The 25,021-nt window shown below is 46.8% G+C and overlaps 1 protein-coding gene across 27 annotated transcripts in view; it reads right to left on the minus strand.

Annotated features, from left to right (window-relative positions):
* DOCK9 (dedicator of cytokinesis 9) overlaps positions 1-25,021 on the minus strand; it is a 323,976-nt gene that overhangs the window by 174,954 nt on the left and 124,001 nt on the right. For all 27 annotated transcript variants that reach the window (XR_009496611.1, XM_059892120.1, XM_059892137.1 and 24 more), the window contains exon 2: positions 14,198-14,314. Coding sequence is in view for 26 of the 27 variants with exons in the window: in XM_059892120.1 (XP_059748103.1) it covers positions 14,198-14,314 (117 nt within the window). In the remaining variant the exon portion in view is untranslated. The remainder of the gene's footprint in view (positions 1-14,197; positions 14,315-25,021) is intronic.

Below are 25,021 nucleotides of genomic sequence, written 5' to 3' on the forward strand. Positions count from 1 at the left end.
TTAAAAACTCCACAGTTCCATGGAATTCTGTCTCTCTCTCCACAAATGATGTATTATCTGAGCACTACGAATTGCTCTTTGAGAAACTAAAAACTTAAAAGATGTCCACAAACAAGATGAATACCTTTTTTGATTTTCAGTCATATTATCCCACTTATTTTCTTAAAGGAATAGTTTTAATGTGTTTTTATGAAAGGAATTGGATTATAAGGAGGGGAGATTCACTGTGTTGACTTAAATACAGGCTGTTAGTATTAACAAAGATGTTCTTTTGTATCATCATTTCTTTATTTTTCTAATCCTCTCAATTCGTAGGGCATCTGATTTTTTTATTAATCATTTTATAATGGGCATTAAACAACCCTCTTCATTCCTTGTGGGAAGTAGGCATATCTCTTGGGTGTTTAAAATATCATTATTTTATAGGACTTCAATTAAGACACTGAAACAAAAGGCCCACCCTCCCCCTGGGACACAGGAACAATGAGCTGGAGACAAGATCCCAGAGAAGTGGGTGGCCTGGAACTCGACCCAGCTGTGCAGATCCACAAAGACTCTCCCCATCTCTTGGTTCAAAGGAGCACAGGGCTGGGAGTCTCCGCCCTGAGGGAGAAAAACAAACACCACTGGCAGCCCAGGAGGGAGTGTGGGGCTCAGAGCCGGCTCCTCAGGTGTCCTGAGCAGAACAGCCTTATAGGAAGGCAGGGCCCTAGTGCACCAGATGAGACAGAGTTAGAAGAGGTGCAGAGGATCCTCCCTGGCAACCGGTCAGCAGGTATGGCTGCAGAGCAGAGAGACAGAAGGGAATACCTAGGCTCCCACTGTCTTTAAGATGGATCTTGGGGCCTGGAGATGGCCTAAAGTCAGAGAGGAGAGGGCCCCAGGCCCACTCTGACCACCTGCTAGACAGTCCAGCCCACCAGGCCTCCACCAGGCCTCCAGATCTGTCAGCTCCAACCCACCGCCAGGCTAAGATGTGGACTGTCTTAGCAGGCAACCTCTCCTGTCTGTAATCCCAAATGAAGGAACTGTGGGTCTGTGTGTGTGAGATCAGTCACTAAGTCATGTTCAGTTGACTCTTTGCGACCCCGTGGACTGTAGCCCACCAGGCCCCTCTGTCCGTGGGATTCTCCAGGCAAGAATACTGGAGTGGGTTGCCATTTCCTCCTCCAGGGTATCTTTCCGACCCAGGGACTGAACTCGTGTCTTTTACACCTCCCGCGTTGCCAGGCAGGTTCTTTACCACTAGCCACCTGGGAAGCACCTGTACTTGCGTTGATTATTAGGTTTGTTTTCATTTTCTTGCAGAGCTAGCCCTTCAAATGCATTTGCCGGAGAACGAGTACTCTGGTTTACCAGGAGCAGGGCACCCTTGGAGTGGGGCTGGGAGAGGCCAGGGCTGTGAAAGGAGGCAAGTGGGCGTGTGAGAAACGGAAGCCCAGGAGGGCTGAGTTCCCAGGCGGGCGTCGCTGGGGCCCAGCCCCTCTCCCTCGCTCAAGAGTTAAGCCCTGGGTAGAATTTCTATTGTGGTCAGCTGGGCCAAATACATTTTCAACTATCCCCTGCTAGAGAGACAGCGCCCAACACCCACTTCCTTTCGTCTCTGGGTCCCTGCGAATCTGCCGGAAATGCCCCCTTGAATGCGTCTGTCAGTGCAGTAAAACGTTGCGAATCCAGCGCGGTGTTAGACCTCCCTTTGGACGAGGCTGGGGACTTCGCTGCCACTTACTGGGCACAGCAGTAATGGAAGCTTTCCAGATATCTGGCAGAGGCATTTGTTTCAGAGCAGATGACTCGCTTTTGAGAAGATTCAATCCCAAGCTACGCTGGAAACTGAAATTTACCCAGGGCGTTCCCCACATCTCACTGCGGAGATCATAGCTTGGCCGCAGACCCACAGTGTTCCATGAAGATCAGACAAGTCCATTTCCAGGGAGGCAGTTTCCTGAGGATTTTCAGTGTTTAATTCACTAATAATCAAGGAAACAAACAAAGCATTGGGACCAGACAAGAGTCGGGAGAAAGATTCCCATTTAGGTTTCTAAAGGGATTTAAACAAACAAACAAAAAAGACAAACTCCCAGGACTTCCCTGGCGGTCCAGTGTTAGACTCCACCTTCCAGGCCAAGGGATGCGGGTTCAATCCCTGGTCGGGGAACTAAGATCCCACATGCCTCACGGCCAAAAAACCGAAACAAAAAACAGAAGCAATATTGTAACAGATCCAATAAAGGCTTTTAAAATGGCCCACATCAAAAACAAACAAACAACAACAAAACGCCCAAGAAATGAATTAAAACATCGCAAGGACAAGCCTGATGTGGACAGAGAAGTGGACATCTCTCTGCCTCTGACAGCTCCTCTTTACCAGCCCCTGCACGGTCCCCTAGCTTCTATCTTTTAACGGTCTCTGTTCCCTCACAGTGTCACCTTGTGGCTTCAAGGACTTTCCTTGCCGTCCGTTGCCATGACAACACACGATTTAGGGCGCTCTTGTGTGACCCTCAGTGTGCACCCTCCCCGACGGGTAGGCCCACCTTCCCTCTGCCACCGCTCTGCACAGATGTCAGTCATCTTTCTAAAACTCTCATCCATAGTGTCAATGTCTCAGCTTAAATTCTTTCAGTGACCCCCTCAATGCCATCAGATTAAACTCCAGACTGCTCAGCATGACCTAAGGCCTTTGGTGACCAGTGGTACTGACTTTCCTGGACTCTCCTCCTGCCCTTCTTCCACCCTCCAGCACACAAGCTACTTCTCACTCCCTAAGGAACTGGCCCCCTCTGCCTGGCTGGTGGAGCGGCTCACTCCCACCTCCCGCAGCACACAGCAAGCGATTCTGCTAAAATGACTCAAAAAACCTTGCTGTATCGCCTACCAGACTCAAGAACCGCAGACTGTGCTAGTCATCTTCGCTTCTCCAACACCTTTAGTAACATAAATGTCTGGGTGAATGCGTCATTGGGACTTTTAAATTGAGGCTGTCTTGTTTAGTTGTAAGATCACTTGAGGTGGACTCCCCTGGTGGTACAGTGGATAAGAATCTGCACGGGTTCAATCACTGGTCTGGGAAGATCTCACGTGCCCGGAGCAACGAAGCCTGCGTGCCGCAAGTGCTGAGCCTGTGCTCCTAGAGCTGTGACTCCTGAAGCCCGTGCTCTGCAACAGGAGTAGCCCCCGCTTGCCACAATTAGAGAAAGACTGTGCATGGCAACGATGACCCCGCACAGCCAAAAATAAATAATTTTTTTAAAAAAAGAAAGATCACTTGAGGCTCCAAATGAGACACTGTCTTAGCAACTGGTGAGACATCAAGTAGCTCTGTCAATGCATAATGTCCTGTTTCCTAAAGTGACATATATGTACATTTATAAATGTCAGCAGACCTTTGAGAGTCATAAAAATTTCATTCTGCTACCTTGCAACCCACCCCCCCCAGATTATATATGACATAACAGCTTATTCAAGTGCAGTAAATTCTAACTAAGTTAAATGTTCATAATACTTAGTGACTGGACTCATCAATTAAGTTCAGTTTTTAGAGAGATGGGGGTTGGTATTAAACAAAGAGGCTCGTTTTTAATCACTTCCTAAGTATCACTGCACAGGTGAGGATGGAGAGAGAGAGAGGGTGCCCAGAAGACCAGGAGCAGCCAGGGAACGAGTGGCAGGGCCAGCTTCCCCATGAGTAAGGGCTCAGCCTGCTCTCCACATCGTATGACTTTGCAACTAAAAACTGCCACCCTCAAAAACAAAACGATGCTACTAGAGGAGAGGAAGCACGCTCTGATAGGCACCCTGGTCACTCAACCCGCTCTGTGCCGCCTAGAGGACACTGGTCAGGGGTGCAGACAGCTTCCGTGAACGGTGCTGCCTCTGTGGATTCTCATACATCTAATGAGAACCCAGATTTTAGGGCAAATGTACCCGCTGAATAACAGGTTAAGAAAAGTGAATTTTAGGATGGTTTCTTGCTTACCAAAATACCCAGATTACTAACAGACAGACTGGGGCTAAAATCTAGAACCGGATGACTGTATCTCAGGTCTTACCCCTACCTTGGTGCCTAGGGAAGTGAAATGTGAAAGTGGAAGTCGCTCAGTTGTGTCCAACTGGAATTCTCCAGGCCAGAATACTGCAGTGGGTAGCTGTTCCCTTCTCCAGGGGATCTTCCCAACCTAGGGATCAAGCCAGGTCTTCCACATTGCAGGGAGATTCTTTACCAGCTGATCCACAAGGGAAGCCTACCCTGGTGCCTAGAGCACCTAGCATTCCATTCAGTAACAAAGCCTTGAGGAAGGAGTGGGCAAGAATAAGTTCTTTTATTTTCTAGTTGTCTGTGTCTTCTTTAGAATGCAATTTTAGTTGTTAAAAAGACCCTACCTTTGGTCTTCCCTGGTGGCTCAGACAGTAAAGCGTCTGTCTCTAACGTGGGAGACCTGGGTTTGAGCCCTGGGTTGGGAAGATCCCCTGGAGAAGGAAATGGCAATCCACTCCAGTACTATTGCCTGGAAAATCCCATGGACAGAGGAGCCTGGTAGGCTACAGTCTATGGGGTCGCAAAGAGTCGGACACAACTGAACGACTTCACTTTCACTTTGTGGGAACGCCTGTATAGTGAATAGTGAATATGTTGTTGTCTAGTCGCTCAGTCAAGTCTGAGTCTTTGAGATCCCATGGACTGTAGCTTGCCAGGCTTCTCTGTGAATGGAGATTCTCCAGGCCAGAATACTGCAGTGGGTAGCCGTTCCCTTCTCCGGGGGATCTTCCAACCCAGGGATCAAACCCATGTTTCCTTCATTGGCAGGTGGACTCTATACCACTGAGCCACCAGGGAAGCCCAAATAGTGAATACGTGTCAAGTTAAAACATGTCCACTATTTATATAATTCCAATATCCCAATAAGGTTCCTTTCAGGGCTTGCCTTAGGAAGGCACACTCCTCCGTTCACATGTAAGGTCTCACTCCTGCGTGAAGGGGAACCTCACACAGACCCCTCTGTGAGCACCGTCATCACGGTAGTCCTGTCGGGGCAGCACTTCCACAGCTGGCAGGCCAGGCAGAGTCCATCTCAATCACAGTGGAGCGGAGGTTACGCTTTCCGGATAAAATGCTGAGCAGACAGGGAAGTCCTGACTGGAGGTCTCCTGCCATCAGGGGACTTCGTGGAGCTCCCTGAACTCGTCCTCAGGGGCCTCGGGCCCACCCTCCAGGTGCTGCTGATACGAGGCCGCTCAGGCCCCAGCAGGACACTCAGCAGGACCTGGGCTCGGCCAGGCAGAGGGGCGGACACAGCAGGACCCGTTCAGGTTGCAGGAACCACAGAGTGTGCCTCTTGTTGTTTAGTCAGTAAGTTGTGTCCGACTCTTTGTGACCCCAGGGACTGTAGCCCGCCAGGCTCCTCTGTCCACAGGATTCTCCAGGCATGAATACTGGAGTGGGTTACCATGCCCTCCTCCAGGGGATCTTCCTGACCCAGGGTTCAAACTTATGTCTCCTGCATTGGTAAGTGGATTCTTTACCACTGAGCCAGCAGGGAAGCCCCAAGCGTGTGTCCAGTAATATGTTAAATGGCATCTGATAATTCTGAGGCCCAAACCTCAGTTTGCATTTTCTTCAAGGACTTGGGGGTTTTGTTGTTGCATGCAGACACGTTTCCCCCTCTTCTGTCTCCCTCATCTACCACCTTGAGCTAGGCTTTTACGACCTCAAAGGCAGCTGGTGTTGAGATTCCAAATCCATCCATTTATTCAAGACATATTAAGTGCCTACCATGGATAAAAACACTGTCATAGGAACATCGCAAATGCAAAGGTGAATTTTAAAAAAAAAACCACTATGATTTATAATAAAAACCCAGTGACTATAGTTTGCCACTCTCATGGAGATTTTATTTTCTATTTGGGGAGAGAATAATAAGGTCTTATACTTACAAATAACTATAATAAAGAATGACTTCCAATGAATGGTAGACAGACAGTACAAATAGCCCTCCACCTGCTTGCACTATCCAAAGATTCCATCTTGCTTCAAATCTTCCCCTATCAATGCCTGTTCGTTGTGCTTAATAACTTAAGACATGTACGTTAATCACACAGATAGAAGTATCCTTCTGCTCTTCATTGGTTACTCCATGGTCTGTGCTTACCCAGTTCCACTCACTGTGGAAGTGTCATCATTCTCTCAGACCTATTTAAAATGTCAGCTAAAAAAACCCCATTATTTTTAATAAGCGAAGATTTGAGAAAGAAAGAGAGAGAGAATGAGAGGGAGAGAAGGGAGGGAGGGAGGGAAAGGGAAAGCTGTTCTGTCATGTCTGACTCTTTGCAACCCCATGGACTATACAGTCCATGGAATTCTCAGGCCAGAATACAGGAGTGGGTAGCCTTTCCCTTCTCCAGGGGAATCTTCCTAACCCAGGGATTGAACCCAGGGCTCCCGCATTGCAAGCAGATTCTTTACCAGCTGAGCCACAAGGGAAGCCCAAGAATACTGGTGTGGGTAGCCATTCCCTTCTCTAGGGGATTTTCCCGGCCCAGGAAACAAACCCGGGTCTCCTGCAGCGCAGGGGGATTCTTTACCAGCTGAGCCACCAGGGAAGAGGGAAGGAGGAAGGAAAGAAACTGTGGCCTGATATGGGGAAGACACTGCTTCGGTAATGGACTTCCAGATCCATCCAATACCTTTCATTCCACCTGAGAAAATCAAATCTTAGACTCACTTATGCAAGTGATATTGTGAGTGTGTGTGTGTTTTATTTCATCTAGTTATTTATGTAGGTAATCTCAACTCCCTGCTCAATAACAAGTTTTCCTAAGCACCACATAGTGTTTCTAACAAAAATCATGCCATACATTGCCTGTGTGGTGGGGGGAAAAAAAAAGCTACTGCTTCACCAAGCTGTCTTGAGGAAAAATGAAGATGTCTGAAGTGCTAGGTAAACACAGAGATCAATCTGATAGATGTTTTCTCTAAAGGTTTCTGCAGGAGGTGCCGCAGCTCCCGGGGCAGCCTCACCCCACCTTCTGTGTAAATGCCGCAGCTCCCTAACAGAAAGCAGAACACACATCATCACGCCCCCGAGAGCTGCCCACGGGAGCGCGGCACTGGCCCCGCTCCACTGTGGGATGGGCCTTCTCTGCCAGGACAGAGCACGGGACCCAGAGGGGTGCCAGGGGGGCAGTGAGGAGGGCCGGAGCACCCACCTGGGTGCCACGTCAGTTGGACTGCGCTGGGTACAGCCAGAAGGCCCAGAAGCAGGTGGAGGGCCTGGCAGAGGGCGAGGGCTCCACCAGGGTGCAAGGGTTGGAGGGAGGCCTGCTGGGAGGTGGGGGAGAGCTTGGGTGAAGAGCGCATCAGGCAGAGGGAACAGCCTGAGAAGAGGCCCTGGGGCAGGAGGCTCCCAGAGGAGCCCCAGGGAGGCCAGCGGGGCTGCAGCAGAGAGTGGGCCGGAGGCAGTGATGATAACACAGTAAGCCACAGTAAGACTTCACTGAGGGCCTTTGAACACAGGCGTGAGGTGATCAGACCTGCCAATCGCTTACTTTTCAAAAGATCACCCTGGCTATGCTGTTAGGACAGACGGGAAGAGGGCAAGGACAGGACCTGGAAGACTTGATTGGATTAACCAAGGTAAGAAAGGATGAGGGCTGCGGCCACAGTGACAGCAGTGGAGGGCTGACCTGCTGCCACACCCTCCCCACCCCCTGCCCTTCCGAACCCTCCCCCGGGCTGTTCTTCACCAGGCCAGCATGACATTCCCTCCCCTAGCCCAATCCGCCTCTCAATTTCTCTAATACCCAATCCTCTGCTCCCGATTAGAGATAGAACTCTCTCTTTCCTAAACTCTTCCTGTAAAGACCCTTCATTCCATCCCCACAGATTCCTCTGAAGAGCCCTCACTTCCAAATACATCCCTCATAACTCTTCGGCCTCTTCCTCACTCCTGGGCTTCCCTTCCTAGCTTGTTCTCTCATTTCCCCAATCCTGATCAAAACCTCCTGTTACTGCTCTGAGTCATGAGGATTCCTTGTCTCTGCTATCATTCAACGCTGACCTCTGTGCTCCGCTCAGTCAATTCTTCAGCCCCAGCAGGAAACGACCATCCTAGGCAACAATGCCCAGGATGCTTATTCATTGGAACGACATGCCTATTCATTGGAAGGACTGATGCTGAAGCCGAAGCTCTAATACTTCAGCCACCTGATGCAAAGAGCTGACTCATTAGATGCTGGGAAAGACTGAAGGCAGGAGGAAAAGGGGACGAGAGAGGATGAGATGGTTGGATGGCATCACCGACTCAATGGACATGAGTTTGAGCAGGCTCCGGGAGATGGTAAAGGACAGGGAAGCCCGGCGTGCGGCAGTCCATGGGGTCTCAAAGAGTCGGACACGACTGCGTGACTGAACAACAAAGACAACAGCGCCTGGGTTACCGGCACCGAGGACCACTCTCCCACCTCAGCGGCAGGAGTGCGGGGCCACTGGCTCTTTCTGCCTGCCTTCTTCAAAGCCCTCTCGCTGCCTTCCAGGGCCCCTTGCTTTCCTGGTCCTCCTCCCACTTTCTGTCTGATTCTCACTCACCTCCCTTCCTCCTAGGTGAAGGTGCTCCCCAAGATCCAGTCCCTTGAGGGCACCCTCAAGCGCTCGGTCCCTCTGACTGCTGTCTCATGTTTCTGTGGGTGAGCCCAGATCAGTAACCCTGGCTTGGCTCTTAGGCTGGACCTCTGCATTTCCAACCACTAAGGGTGTCCCAGGTGGCGCTAGTGGTAAAGAACCTGCCTGCCAATGCAGGAGGCATAAGAGACACGGGTTGGATCCCTGGGTTAGGAAGAGCCCCGGGAGAAGGGCATGGCAACCCCCTCCAGAATCCTTGCCTGGAGAACCCCATGGGCAGAGGAGCCTGGTGGGCTACAATCTATAGGGCTGCAAAGCGTCAGACACGACAGAAGCGGCGTAGCAGGCACACAAGCACGAAGGACTCAGCACCTGGACGTCCCACTATCTTAAACTTCCAGAAATAAATTTCCATGGGATTCAATCTGTCCTGATACTAGTCACATTCTCCTTCTCGTTATTAACATGAATTCAGTAGCTCCTTTCCTAAGTTTTGAGCAATTCAAAAGCAAGAACCCTGTCTGAGCCCTTTGCACAATCAGTATAACTACAGACTATATGCTAAATAAACACACTCTTCAACTCAGCTGATCAGTGCTGTCCAAAAAACTAAGCTCTTCTTTTTAAGACATAGTTGATGATAAAAAAAAGATAAAAAAGACCTGTCACCGTTTTCCATTAAAGGCATTATCTGACGTAGAATTAAAATCCTTATCTCCTGAGGGTCTGGCCAATGTCAATTCAGAAACATTATTTATCCAGATTTTTCAGGTAGGTTCAGTCCTCGACATGAACTAATATCCCAGAAACCACAATGCTCATGGAAATGGACATCACTGACCACTGAATGCAGACTGATAAAAATTTTGAGGAATTATATCAAAAGAGCACTTTGCAATAAAAAGCCCAAAAGAAAGTATTGAAATTATTTTTTGGCAGCATATAATAAAAAGTGAGGACAAAACACCATGAATTAAAAAAAAGTTCTTTTCAAAAGGACAGATGGGAAATGAGATGAGGGACGTCCAAGCCCTTTGTAAGTAGTGGGGCCTGGTTTCCTTTTTAGGTCAGTGGTTTGTAGATCTTTATCAGGCTCATGTAAGCCAAAGAGGAAAAGAAACAGAGGAAAAATAAATATCAGGATGTTGTTTAAAGGAAAATGAATTAACCACATTTTTTTGATACAATGCTGAGAACACTCTAGGATTCTCCTGTAACTAAACATTTCCAAAAGTGAACATTTCTAGAGCTTCCAATTATTAATAATTTTCCCATTTTCCCTTTAAATTTTTTTGTTGAAGAGATCTGACACTGACAATACACCTTGAAATGTCAATTGAATGAGCCTCAGAGAGTCACGCTTTACCCTGACTGCTCATACAGCTTCTAGAAGACAATAATTTCAGATCTGTATGGCACAGAAATCTCATAACAACCTGCTCTTTTTTTTTTTTTTCCATTGTGGCATAATATTCATAACATAAAATTTACATCTCAACCATTTTTAAGAGTACAATTCAGTAGCATTAAGAACATTCTCCATCTTGCACAGGGCTCTTTTCATCTTGTGGAATCGAAACACTGTACCCATTAAACAATTATCTCCCTTTATCTCCTGGCAACCACCATTTCACTTTCTGTCTTGATAAATTGACTACTCCAGGTATCTCGTATAAGTGGAATCATACAATATCTGTTCCTTTTTGACTCATTTCAATTAGCATAACGCCTCAAAGTTCATCCATGTTGTAGCATGTGTCGGAATTTCCTTCCTTTTTAAGGGTGAATAATATTCCATTGTGCATATGCATGCAATTTGTTTATCCATTCTCCCATCGATAGACTCTTGGGTTTTTTTCTGCCTTTCGGCTACTATGAATAATCCTGCTAGGAATGTGGGATGTACAAGTAGTTCTTTGAGTCTCTGCTGTCAATTCTTTTGGGTATATCCTCAGAAGTGGAATATGACATACTGTTTTCATATCTTTCTTACAAACCTTATGCCTCGTTAGTTTATGTCCAACACCAAAGTCTAATGTCTGAAGGTCAAAGAGGCACCAACCGAGTACCTGAGCCTTCCTCAAGGCCACAGTCTGGGTGGAGACACTTGAAGACAGAAAGCATGAGAAGCCATTACTGAAAAGCTCTAGACAATGTACTTAAGTGTTCAGATACACAGTGCAGACAGTAAGTATTAGAAGAACGAAGAGAAGATGGAAAACATTACTTGGACTTTAACAGCTTCAGAAGACATGGAATCTGAAGTGGCCTCATGGGTGAAAACATTCTAGAAGGTTGGGAAAGAAGAGAAGATATTGCTGGGGAGGAGAACCAGGACGCCAGGGCAGACACAGAGCAGAACGACCCCAGAGCACCAGAGTCTGATTCTGAAAACACAGGTGCAGTCAGCTAGAGAGGGCTGTCTGAGCTTCGGCATTCCTGCCCTAATCTTGGCAGATAAAACTTCATAGATATTCTGACAGCTGAGAACTGTCTTTTTGAAATTCACATTGACTTTCTGTCTCTCAGGATTTTTTGTTTTAAACACTCTCCTCCCACCTTAGACAAGTAGATCCAACAACAAATCTTCTCTCTACAAGGTTCGTTCTCAGACATCCTTAGGGGCTGACCAATACCAACACAGGTCTACACGTGACCTGTATAAATGTATCATTGCTATACACACCTGCTGCTGCTGCTGCTGCTGCTAAGTCGCTTCAGTCGTGTCTGACTCTGTGCGACCCCATAGACGGCAGCCCACCAGGCCCCCCGGTCCCTGGGATTCTCCAGGCAAGAATACTGGAGTGGGTTGCCATTTCCTTCTCCAAAGCATGAAAGTGAAAAGTGAAAGTGAAGTCGCTCAGTGGTGTCTGACTCCCAGAGACCCCATGGACTGCAGCCTACCAGGCTCCTCCATCCATGGGATTTTCCAGGCAAGAGTACTGGAATGGGGTGACATTGCCTTCTCTGGCTATACACACCTACAGTTTAGTAAATTACCATTCTGAATATATGTGACAGAATTTCACACCAAATTCTATTATATTATTAATAATAATATAATATAATAATATATATTATAATATATAATGATATAATAACTAATATTGTTTAACTGGAAAGTGTAGGATTACAACTCAACCCCACTATGCGTTTTGCTCACTAGTTGACCCATTTCCTAACCAGCTTGCTACCTTGATTTCACATGAAGTAAAATACTTGCCCCTGTCTAATTTATTTCCTCTGCCTCTGATAATACAATAATAATTCTGCCCTCATTCTGCCTAAAAATGCAGGGAGAGACAGAAGAAATCCATGATATCACTAAGACATGTCACTGGATCAACCAACTACATAGTCATAAAAGCATTGAGACAATTTAGCAAGAAAGCACATGGCCTTCCCAGACTAGGATACAGGAGGACACCTAGAAAGAAAACGGCAGCATCTAAACTTCCACGTGGCCCATTGCAATTACTGTGATGGGGATCAAAGCTGAAATTCAAGCTCCTTAATCTTTGAAAAAGCTTCCCCTAAACAGAACTTAACACTCTTCATCAATCTTGGCTAGCAAAATGTCAATGAGTTCTTTGCTGTTCCTAGAATATTTATGTCTGGTATCCCCAGAAAAGTTGTTACAGGCGAAAGGAAAAAAGGAGTTTTTCTCAAAGTTTTAATCATCTGTTTCTACAACTGCTTAAACATCCAGGTTCTCTGTTGGTGAGATAAAAAAATGAAATTATAAGTGTATCTTATTTCTGGGGTTGGTATGTTTCTGAAGCAACTGGATCTCCAGTTTTCAACTAAAACTTTTCATTCTAGGCTGCAAAACTAGAAATAACTTTGTTACTCTAACTGATACTAAGAAGAACAGATACCAATACTTCACGCTCAAAGAAACTTGAGATAACCTTTAGCTTCCTCAGAGCACAGTGCAGGAAAAATATGTCAACATGGAGTCTAATTTATAATCATCTAATTTAACTCCTCATGTTAACAAAACTGTTGTCAAAATCACAGAGGAAAGACTTCATTCTGAGGTTTCCATTTATTTATCCTTTAGTTGGGTAACCTATTCTTGTAATGAAGTTTTCAAGGGCACTGTATTTTGGGGCATGATTTGAAACCATTTATCAGTGGAACATCCCACTAATGCTCAATTTCATTTCTGTGGCATTCCTAATTTTTCAGGAAAGAACTAAAGAATCATCATTTTCTCCACAAGTATCTCTCACAAGTTTGAACAAGTGAATATTTGTGAAAATTCTCACCTTTGTTGTAAACTGGAAGCTCTTAAATTTGATGGGGGGAAAAAAAACTTCAAGGAATATGATTTGATGATTGTTATTAACATGGAAGTTTCCAAAAACAATTGAACATATAGAAAACTGTATATATAGCAAGTGATGTTCTGGGGAGTGGGATTAAAAAGAAGGTGGAAGGAAGGCTTTTTAATGTTAAGTGTTTCAATAGGATCTGCTTATTTGTTTGTTACAAGCATATATTAGTTTTTAAAATTAAACAACAAAGAATCAAAGAAGCTTCAAAAAAAAGGCAGAGTCAGGGGCGGGGGGCGGTAGTTTAATTCAGGACAGAGAAGTCTAGGATGATAACGGCATCAGGTAGAGAAGAAGGACGCTCCAAGGTTAAATCCCAGGACAGCAAGGGCAGTAACTGGAGTCTCCAATGGATGGATGTGACTCCAGGCTGCCAAGCATCTAACGCGACTGGGGTTCCATCACTTCTCACTGGCCTGGAAGCTGCTGTGGGTCACTGAGCACAGGACAGTCTGAAAGGCTTCAAGCAGCCATCTAAAGAGCTGCTCACAACAAAAGCTATGCTGAGTGCCCTGCCGGCAGCTACTGAGTTCCCAGAAATAGCACCTGTCACTGCATCAGTGAGGAACATGTTAGGACGTTCCTGGATGTCAGGAGCCCCAAACTCTTCTCAGTGAGCCCACGCACAGTTCAGGGCCTCTCTCCAGGCAGTCTCCCAAAGTGACAGCTTAAAATGATGCCTGACAAAACCTTCTGCCACTTCTGAGCCAATCCCATCCTTAAGACTCCAAGGCACTGGGCAAAACCCTTAAAATCCTCTTCAAACAAATTTCCTAAGATGTAGGAGGCACTTGTGTCTACAGAATTAGCTCAGACTATGGACAGGGAAGTCTGGCGTGCTGCAGTCCATGGGGTCTCAAAAGTCGAACACAACAGAGCGACTGAACTGATACCACTTCTATTCAAGATAACAGACAAATGCTTGAGAAAACATTTGTGTTATATATGTATGTGTGTTTTATGCGTATGAATATGCATGTAGTCACAGATATGCACACACATAACATATATTCATATCTGTGTGTGTACACACACACACATATAACACATATATGTAAAACAATACCAATAAAAAATCAAGTCATGAGGGAACACTTGGAACAAGATAATGGCAATAAATTTTTTCCCTAAAATAGCATCTCTTCATCTTTTTAATTCCCTAAATGAACTAACCCAACAATAAACCAAGAGACAAAAAAGAACTATTTGTAAAGCTCGACCGCACGGTGCTATTTACCCTCACCTGAAAGTCATCATACGGGAAGAGCAGCATCTCCCGTAGACAGTCGTTCAGGATCTGTGTCTTCTTCTGGACGATGACATTTTCATAGTCCAGTGGCTCAATGAGCTTTGGCTTGGCCTGGAAGGTGAAGAGATAAGCAATTGAAACACTACAGATAAACGCAACTTCTCAAGACTGAAGAACTTTATACATCTTGCACGCGTTCGCTCAGTCGTGTCCAACTCTTCGCGACCCCTAACTCTATGTAGCCCATCAGGCTCCTCTGCCCATGGAATTTCCCAGGCAAGAATAAACTGGCTGAAGTGGGTAGTCATTTCCTTCTCCAGGGGACCTTCCCAACACAGGGATTAAAGCCGAGTCTCCTGCAATGGTAGGCGGATTCTTTACCACTGAGCCACCCAGGAAGCCCAAAGCATAGGTCCCTTATCCATACTACTCTACATGTTTTTGCATTCTCCAACTTCTCTACAATGAGAGTGTGGCAGCTTTGCTATCAGGAAGAATCAAAAGCAAGAGAAACAAGTTGTTTTCAAAAGAACAGAAGACACTTCCTGGTCCTCTGCTTGTTTGGTTATTTAAATACAAAGGAGGCTATGGGGTCTGGTGGAACTTCAGTCACATCTTGGGTCACCCCTGGCTAGGTCAGTCCCCTACTAAGCCTTAAGCTTTGCCAGAGCCACTCTGCTTGGGAATCCAGCCATGATCTGGCAACGATGGCCAGTGGCTCCAGCTATGACCATCTCTTCTTGATCCTGGGCTAACCCTAACCCTAACCCTGGGCTTAAAACATCCACAGAGCTCAATATTTTATATAAAACTCTGTGAAACTCAGTTCTCTGAGTCTCAAAATAGCCTTGTCTAATCTGATCTATCTACCTACTTACATATGCAACACCGAAATATAGAGAAATGTGAGCGGGACTAAAACCAGGCCAGTAAGGGGGAAAAAGTACTTAAACCAGGGCTTGTGGGTGAGCCCCAGGGGATAGGGGTGGCCATCCCTAGCATGCACTAATCAGAAGAATGAGGCAACGAGCTGGAGAGAATATGCCGTTTCTAGCCATTTCCAAAGTTAGTAAAAAATCTCATCTAGTTCTAGTCATTGTCACAGTGTTTAGTGATCACTTTCCACATGCAAGGCACTAACTGGGCTAACTCAACAGTAAAGATACATATTCAACTAATTATAGCACAGTACACCAAGTGCTAAAGAGATGCATGTGCATGCATGCACACACACACAGTTATCAGAAATAAATTCATTATATCAATAAATCCTTTACTGCAATATTATTTCTGAAACTATTTATAAAAACATCCAATATATACAATTTCAACAAATGCTCTATATAGTAAAATGTCAATTCATATGTAGGAAAAATACTAAAGATATCTGGTATATGGCAACTAGATTAGAAATTCTGACAGACTGCCCTGTGTTCCTCAAATTTGTATCCTTTCCTTCCAAATAGAGCTGGACTACATTTCCCAGCCTCCCCATAGTTGGGTGTGGTCACATGACTGTCTTGTGACCAATGGCATGTGAGTAGAAGGGATGTGGCCTGCTGCCAAGCCTGGCTCATAAAAACCCTCTGCTATAGACTGACTGACTGTGTCCTGAAAACCCATGTGTTGTAACCTAATCCTGAAAAACAATGGGATTTCAAAATCGGGCTTTGGGGAGGTGATTAGGTAATGAGGGTAAAACCCTCATGAACAGGATTAGTGTCCTTATAAGACAGACCTCCAAAAGCTCTCCTGTCCATTCCACCATGTGAGGACACAGCAAGAAGAGAGCATCCATGAACCGAAGTGGACCCTAGGCAAACACTAAATCTGCCCACGCCTTGATCTTAGAATTCCCAGCCTCCGGATCTGAGAGATAGCCTCTCTCCCCTGCTCCCTCCCTACGCCCCTCTGCCAGCAGCACACAGTGGACCCAGCAGTGGACTCAGGAGGCTGAGCAGAGGGTGCAACCCCAAGATGGAAGGAGTCTGGCTTCTGAATCACCCAGCAGAAGGCTGCCTGCTTACAACAGGCACTGAAACAGCCTGTGAACAAGAACTAAAGCATCTACTGTGTTCCGCCATGGAGTTCTCAGTTTTCTTACTGAGGCAGTCACCTTGCTCTATGCTATGCTTCAGTCATGTCCGACTCTGTGTGACCCCATAGACGGCAGCCTACCAGGCTCCCCTGTCCCTGGGATTCTCCAGGCAAGAATACTGGAGTGGGTTGCCATTTCCTTCTTCAATGCATGAAAGGGAAAAGTGAAAGTGAAGTCACTCAGTCGTGTCCGACTCTTAGCGACCCCATGGACTGCAGCCTACCAGGCTCCTCCGTCCATGGATTTTCCAGGCAAGAGTACTGGAGTGGGGTGCCATTGCCTTCTCCGCACCTTGCTCTAGAAGTATAAAATGCTCATCTTTAATGTCAATTACTTGATTTAAGTAGACTCTACAAAACATGCTGAGAAAAAAAATAGTGCCCAAATAAGTGCACAATTATTATAAAAGTACATGTTTATGGATGGAGATTAAAAATATATACAATCAAAAAAAGTAAAGCTATCTTGTGAAAAGTGGAGGTAATTTCTTCTTTCAAAATATTTGTAATGTTAAACTGTTTTTACATTTAAAAGAGGCCCAAAAAAGATTTGAAAGCGAAAGCAAAAGTCACTCAGTTTTGTCCGATTCTTTTCAATCCCATGGACTATACAGTCCATGGAATTCTTCAGGCCAGAGTACTGGAGTGGGTAGTTGTTTTCAAGTAAGAACTGTCACAGAAAATGAAAGTCTTCTCCAAAGTATGTTGCTATGCTATGCTAAGTCACTTTAGTCGTGTCCGACTCTGTGCGACCCCATAGATGGCAGCCCACCAGGCTCCGCTGTCCCTGGGATTCTCCAGGCAAGAACAGTGGAGTGGGTCGCCATTTCCTCCTCCAATGCATGAAAGAGAAGAGTGAAAGTGAAGTCACTCAGTCGTGTCTGACTCTTAGCGACCCCATGGACTTCAGTCTACCAGGCTCCTCCATCCATGGATTTTCCAGGCAAGAGTACTGGAGTGGGGTGCCATTGCCTTCTCCGCCAAAGTATGTTAATTCAACTTAAATCATTTCCTCCTTTATTTCAGTTTGTTATGCTGTATATAGTAATCAGTCTACGGGTGCTTGTTGGCAAAATGGATGTTAACTGTCCACATTCAAATAGGTGATGTGTTTCCTGCCCATGGACCGATACAGACAATACGTTTACATCTTAAGTGCATTTAATGACAGCTCTCACCATTTGACTGAACTTGGACTTCTTAAATCTTCCATAAATGAAAACTATCTACATAGTCATAGATCACTTTTGCTATTTAGCACAACAACTAATGCTTTTGTTAATGAGGTTAATTATTGTTTTCCCCTGAAGGTATCTTGGCAGTATTTAATGTAACATTGTAGGTATTAGGGCTACCTTGCTTCTGTGGGCCGCTGTTAACTTTCAAGGTGTTTTCACACAGATGATCACACTTAATCCACTGTTAAATTAATTAAACCCAGAGGCCATCAGTCTGAGGTGCTTCTAATGCCATAGGTGGCTGCCTATGTAAGCAAATGGAAATGTAAGCCTGTAAATGCCTCAAGGTTATGAAATCAAAACACTAAGGACAACCTGGCACAAGCAGCCAACCAGGCTCCGTGCTGGAGCCAGTCGACAGCTCCTTTCTTTGCTTCTGCGCTTTTCTTTACAGAAGTCTCTCCCCAGCTCCTACCATCAGAGCACTCCCAACCTCTGGGAATTGGGTATTGCTCAATTCAAACCTATTTTTGCTCAAACCAACCCTAGAAATGTTTAATATGCCTCAGGCTATCCTTTAACACCACAAAGAGGTAGGCGTGGAAACATCACTCCATTCGAAGGAGCCCCAGAACAGAGGATCAGGAGTTGAGCTCACCGCCTGACGCTGACCGCCACCCAGTAGCCAGTAGATGGAACGAGAACACAGTCTCCTGTCCATCAGAAGTCTTCCTTCCCCAGGCTGCCTTGTGAAGGGTCAGTGCTCACCAATGCTCAACCGCAGTATAGTGTCGACCTCTCTTTTAAAAGACGGATGGTGCATGTGAATCAGGAAAACTCATAGGAGGATGGCAATGTTTCAAAGCCTACCTCTCAGGGAAGAATTAGAAATAAAGGAAATCTCAGGGAAGAATCGGAGAAGGCAATGGCACCCCACTCCAGTACTCTTGCCTGGAAAATCCCATGGACGGAGGAGCCTGGTGGGCTGCAGTCCATGGGATTGCTAGGAGTCGGACACGACTGAGTGACTTCACTTTCACTTTTCACTTTCATGCATTGGAGAAGGAAATGGCAACCCACTCCAGTGTTCTTGCCTGGAGAATCCCAGGGACGGGAGAGCCTGGTGGGCTGCCGTCTATGGGGTCGCACAGAGTCGGACACGACTGAAGCAACTTAGCAGCAGCAGCAGGGAAGAATAACATGTCTTCTGTGGTCTCCAGGACTGGGAAGAGTTGACATGTGTACACACCCTTAAGTTGCTCAATGAAACGACTCCTGGAGACCTGACCGGGGGGAGGTTTTCAGCAACTGCACAGGGCACTGTCCCTGACAGAGCCACTGACTCCAGGGGAAAGGGGCCAGAGGAGAGCCACCCACCCACGTGCTGCCTAAGAGCAAGGCATAAAGCTCCTGCTTCAAACACGGATAGCTGGCCCAGTGCCTGCCTTCCACACGTGGCTTTTAGGAGGAGGGAAGAAAGAAACCATCAGAGGATAAAGGCTGTGAGTGGAGACTGGTGAAGAAGGACAGGAAAAGGGCCAAGATGGAGATGGGGGAGAAGAGTCACAGGTGACAGCCACCTTGGGGTGGCAGAAGTAGAAGATACAGAGATGGAGGAAACATAAGGGCAAGATAAAGACAACAACAGGAGACACACAGAAATGACAGAGAGGGGGGCCTGGGAGACGTGAGAGGGCCGGTATCTACCAAGCTGTGGGTTAAGACGTGAGGGGGCCAGTATCTACCAAGCTGTGGGTTAAGAGCACAATTGCCTATTTTCCACTCCTCCTTAAACTGATGATTCACTGGTTACAGCTGTTCGCTGTTCTTCAGCTCCACTAAGCTTTTCCAGCTGGTCACATGTGGTTTTTTTTTTTTGGTGGGGGGGCTGGTGTCGGGGGGAAACCTCAGCCTACCAGTGTAGGAAGCTGGCCTGCAGCATCACTGGTGACAGAAATGACACACAAATAGCACAACGACTCGATGGACATGAGTTTGAGCAAGCTCCAGGAGTTGTTGATGGACAGGGAGCCCTGGTGTGTTGCAGTCCATGGGGTCGCAAAGAGTCGGACATGACTGAGCAACTGAACTGAAGAGCAAAACGAGATTAAGTTAATTATCAGACAGCCGGACTCCTGGTTCAGAAGTAAGAGGCTTAGCACAGAGCTGGCTCATGACCTTGGCTTTAAAGCCATCTCGACAAACCTAAGCTCAATGTTTCTCCTGGTGACATGATTCAAGAGTGTTAGACGGCACCCCACAATCCTGCAATCCTTGCAATTGCCCGGCCATGAGCCCAAAGAAAGAACCTGGAGTCAGTGATAGAGAAAATCAACGATGTACTGGACGGGGACTCTTACAAGTCAGAGGCCATGTACAGCTGACGGGAGGCAGGACACGACAGCAATCTTCACTGCAAGAGGGAGGGCTGGCCATCAGTGACAGGGGGCCTGACGTCAGAAGGGCCCCTCAGGTGCCAGGGAGCAGCTGGAACGCAAGCCCTGCAGCTCTCTGGGCTGGAAGTCGCAGTGAGGATCGCTATTTCCTGCTGATGACTTCGCACATTGGAGCCCGTCTAGATTCAGGGCTAGGACAGCCACTAGCTGAGGGGTGCAGGGGATCGGGCCAATCACACAGGGGGTTACTGATTAAACTTCCAGCTTAAGCTGGGGAGGCAACCATGCACATAAAGTAAGGCTGAGGCAGCGCCGGGCCAAGCTGGGATGTACAGAGAGCAGGAGTTCAGGCATCTTATGAAGCCTGATTATAGGAAGGGCTACTTTATTTTTTTCAATTGAGGTATAATTGACATACCAGTTCTTGATTTATGTGGGTCCAGAATTACCTAAATTGATGAACGGCCAATGCTCTTACAAAGCTCCTAGGCCATTAGAACTACCAGGTTTTGGAACTCTGCACGTTTACCTGCTTGAATTTTCAATATTCCAGGACACTTGTGTCTCCCTAGGCAGGATGGGGCTCAGCCAGCTCCCAGGTAGGATGTTTGGAACATGTCCAGTGTGTGACTGTGCTTCATAGTGTGTAAAAAGTGCAGCTCAATCTATAGTCAAGTCCTTCAGCTTCCTCCCTCGTTGGGAGCTTAAAAGTTCTTATCTATCAGACGAGCCTAGAGCCTGTTATACAGTGTGAAGTAAATCAGAAAAAGAAAAACAAATGTCGTTTAGTAATGCAAGTATGTGGAATCTAGAAAAATGGAATCCCCATATGGAATGTACCAATGAACCTATTTGCAAGGCAGGAATAGAGACTCATACATAATGTACAGACTTATGGTTATAGTCGGGCAAGAGGAGAGTGGGACAAGTTGAGAGAGCAGCACTGAAATACACACATTACCATGTGTAAAATAGCTAGCTAGTGGGAAGCTGCTGTCTGACACAGGGAGCTCAGCCTGGCGCTCTGTGATGACCTGGAGGGGTGGGAAGGGGTGGGAGGGAGCTTCAGGAAGGTAGGGGCTGTGCATACCTATGGCTGATTCATGCTAATGTGTGGCAGGAACCGATACAACGTTGCAAAGCAATTATCCTCCAACTAAAAATAAATACTTTTTTTTTAAAAAAGTCCTTATGTATGAACATTCATTTCTTGGATGCTGTAAAGTCAGATAGGGAGAGGACTGTGGTGCTACGAGGCCACAACAGTCTACAGCAGTGTTTCTCAAAGCAGGGTCCGGGGAACAGCACCGTCAGCATCACCTGGGAAACTGATACAGATGTCAATTCTGAGGCCTCCTCCCAAGCCTGAATCAGAAGCTCCAGGCAGGGACCAACCATCCTACAAGAAGCTCTCCCAGGGATTCTGAAGAACACCTGGACTACCATGATGGCCCAGGAACTGCGCTGGAATTTGTGAGTTCAGGGATGAACACGGAACAAGACCATGCTGAGAGTCTTAATCTCCCTGAGGTTATGGACCCCCTGAGACCAAGGGCCCCTCCCCTTAGAAATGTATATGCATAGTACTTGCCAAAGTTTTTACCTAGTTTGGGGCGGAGGGAGGGCTGCCCTTCCCTGGAGACTAGCTATGGAACTGAGTCAAAGAAACCCTGGAAGGGGCAGGCTCGTAAACACCTGATTTAGTTTAGTGGCAGGTGCCGGCAGACGCTGATGCAGAGCTGAAAGCAGAGATGAGATGGCACCAGCTGCCGTCCATGGGCTGTGAGATCTCCTCACGTCACCAAGGAAGTGCTGCCTCACCAGGGCTGAGGGAAGAATGAGAATTCTTCAGGAGGCAAGGGTTTGAATTCCTTGACCCAACAGCTCAGCCCTCCTTGGGCACATGGATACGTGGGTTCCAGTGGCGTCTCTAACCCGGGGGCCCGGGACACAGGCAGTGCGCTTGTCACTCCCCGCACAGACCCACCTGTCACAATCCTACAGCCCTTTGCAGCGGTCCACAGAGGCTTTATTTTAGCAGCAGAATCGTTGCTCTAAAAAAACAAATCTGACACAGGCAGAGCTGTGAAAAGAAAGTGAAAGCAGGGTTGCTCTAGCCCCGGGACAGGCAGTGCATGGCCACATAACTGGGGCACCACCTCAGCCCATCAGAAGGCAGCCTATCCCTTCTCTGACCACTGTGGCCTCGTTAGGAGCAGTCCTAGGGTGCAGTTCCTTCGGCCGTGCGTTGAAATGACCCATGAACAGCTCATCTCCCCCACTGTTAGCGCCCTGGGACAGGGCCGGTTCTCCTTGTCTCTATGCCCCCTCAGCACGGAGCCCAGGACCCAGAGACGCTGTGACAGCTTAATGCCCTTCCCTTGCACAGCCCCTCTCCAGGCTCCATACATCTCTGTTGAGGTTGACTGTTGCTTGGCATCTTGGTTTAGGAAGATTTACAGGAACGTGGCTCATTAAGTCAGTCCTCCCAACGTCATGTAGGCAATACGACAAGGAGGTACACATAAGCGGTACCACAACACAGGTACATCCCAAGATTTTGGACCAGAACTGCTTGGAGGTATCGCAGATCAGTTGTCACACAAACTCAGAATGCCCCCAAGGCACACAGCTCCTGTATGATGACCCTAACAGAGATTTATTCAATCCTAAAAGTTCATGTGATGTCACCAAACATTGCAAAGCTAAACGCTTCTAAACTATGATTAATCAAATACAAATTTCAACTAATCTTGCTACAGGAAAGACGAAATGATCTAATTCTTGTGACACTGACTGATAACACAAAGTCATGATCGTATGAAGAGGTGATATGAGTATGAAGCCAAAAAATGTCTCAAAGAAAGTATTACTCAGGTGTGTCAAGAGGTTCACTGATTAAAATGTATTGTTTTCCTGTACTTTCAATGTCGATAATTTGGCTTTTTAAACATTGTAATTGGTTGTGATTTCTTTTCAAATTCTAAATAAATATTCACTTCTGTGCCTTATTTTGTATTTGTAACTTAAGTTATTTTTCTTAAAGCCCCCAAAGTCTAAGCTTCACTGCTCGGAAAATCTGGATCTGCTCTGATAGGGCCATATATATATCACACAGATACTGATCAAGTTGAAGGCCATCTTTAGCACAGTGGTTAAAAAAACTGAGCCCATGAAGTTACGTGGGGCTGTTATTGGGCCTCGTTGAATTAATGCTCAACACAGCCTGGCAAACAGCAGGCACATAAATGTAATTATTACTATTATGTGTTGCTTTGACCAGTAGATGGGGACGGGGGGCACTTTTAATGCCACTTTTAATAGTATTATTATTAAAAGTGTTGCTGGCATGACAGCAATCTGAATTTTTTGTTCTTGAGTGAGTACTACACGTACATTCAATGTCACCAACCTGTTTACAAAACCTTTCTTCTATGCTCCAAGAACATATTAAACAGACAACAATGGCTAGGACTTTCATAGAGAAGGAAAAACAAAAGGCCGAGCATGGAGAAAACTATATGATAATAAACAGAGAGGACACTGGAATTCAGGGTCTGAGCCCAAAGAAAACCCAGACAGACGCTTCCATTACAAGTGGTATTGGAAAGGACAGAACAGTCTTGGCGGGGGCGGGGATGGAGCGAGCAAACTCCTCGGGGCCCAGAGATGGTTTTCTCTCAGTGAATCAAAGCCTTGGCTTCTTTCGACAGGACTCGGAACAGCCTGAGGCTGTTCATGTGACCAGATGGTAGGAAGAAGCGGCTCCATCTGAAGGGATACCCTGGGCCCAGGTGAGCCACTGATGCCCAGGGCCCCCGTCCCCATCTACTGGTCACAGCAGGCGGCAGCAGGCTGGCCTCCAGTGACCACGCAGCTCTCACGGGCGCCAAAGGCCAGGACCCACACGCCCTCCTGTCCATCTCCCTCAGAGCCTCGCTGAACTCAGTCCTTTCAATCGCATGTGCTGCTCTGGGCTTGGCCGCTTGCCATCCACGCAAACTGAAGTTCCAGATCCACAGGCAATTGGAAGTCAGGTAATGTTCTCAGCACCAAGAAAACAAGACTCCTCTGGAATCCAGCAGAATGGGAGAGCGTCGGCCCACGAATGAGCTCGACATTGGCCAAGTGTGCACAAAGCCTCGAAAACCAGGGGATGAGCTGAACAAAAAGGCTTTCTGATTCTATTGCTCTCCCCTCTGACATGATGGCTTCCCGTGAACTTTCTAGTCATTTCTTGCCTTTGTGTGTCTGGTGATTAAATGTTAACACAAGCTGAAACGCTGAACGCCACTGCTTGAAATAGCAAACTGAGGAAACGGCAGCTCTTGGAGCACTCTATTTTAAGACATGAGAAATGCGTCGCTCTGCTTATAAAGAATTTAGGACTTCCTTGATTTATCTGTGAGCTACAAAACCTCCTCCATCGGCTGAGATGAAAAGGCTTCATGGAACTGAGTCCATTTTTCAAAATGGTGCACTTCTCCACGTTGCCCCACAGGACCCAGCACTGCTGCTGGGGTGGAGGGCGGGGAGGGGGCGCTTGCAATAAGAAGGAACGGGGCTTCCAAAGGCAGATGTTAATCCTGCAGCCCTGAGCCTTTCTGCACCACCGTCTTGCACACAACTCTCACTCCATACTCCCACCGGGAACTTCTTGGAAGCTGTCAGATTTGAAGGAACAATCCTCACCTTCCTATAATTAGGGTGAGCGCAGGACATGAGCAGCTGTCCCCCTCCCCCAGTGCAAGGGCTGTTAGCAGATGGATATGTGTTCGTTTTCTCCATGCGTTTTCATGCAGCCTGTTCACGTGCATGGTGCCAGGTCTTTGGGATCCTGAGATGAAAAGGACACAGCCTACCCCACCGCCCGAGAAAGCTCACGAGCCAGTGGGCAGGTGGACGTGTGAACGAGGCAGAACACGGTGACCGACAGCAGTGGGAACCCAGGAGTGGCGCTTGACCCACTAGAGTGAAACTGACTCTCCTCCCCTCCCCACTCCTGTTAGAGTACCAGCTACAGGAGGGGAAAGATCTCTGTTTTATTTACTGGTATTATGTCTAAATGATTTCTTCTTTGTCTAGCCCATGAAACAGAACCTGCATTGCACAGGCACGCGGTGAGTGAAGGGGCCTGACAGTGCGGT

The sequence above is a fragment of the Bos taurus genome, chromosome 12 (assembly GCF_002263795.3).
Source record: "Bos taurus isolate L1 Dominette 01449 registration number 42190680 breed Hereford chromosome 12, ARS-UCD2.0, whole genome shotgun sequence".
Lineage (NCBI taxonomy): Eukaryota > Metazoa > Chordata > Mammalia > Artiodactyla > Bovidae > Bos > Bos taurus.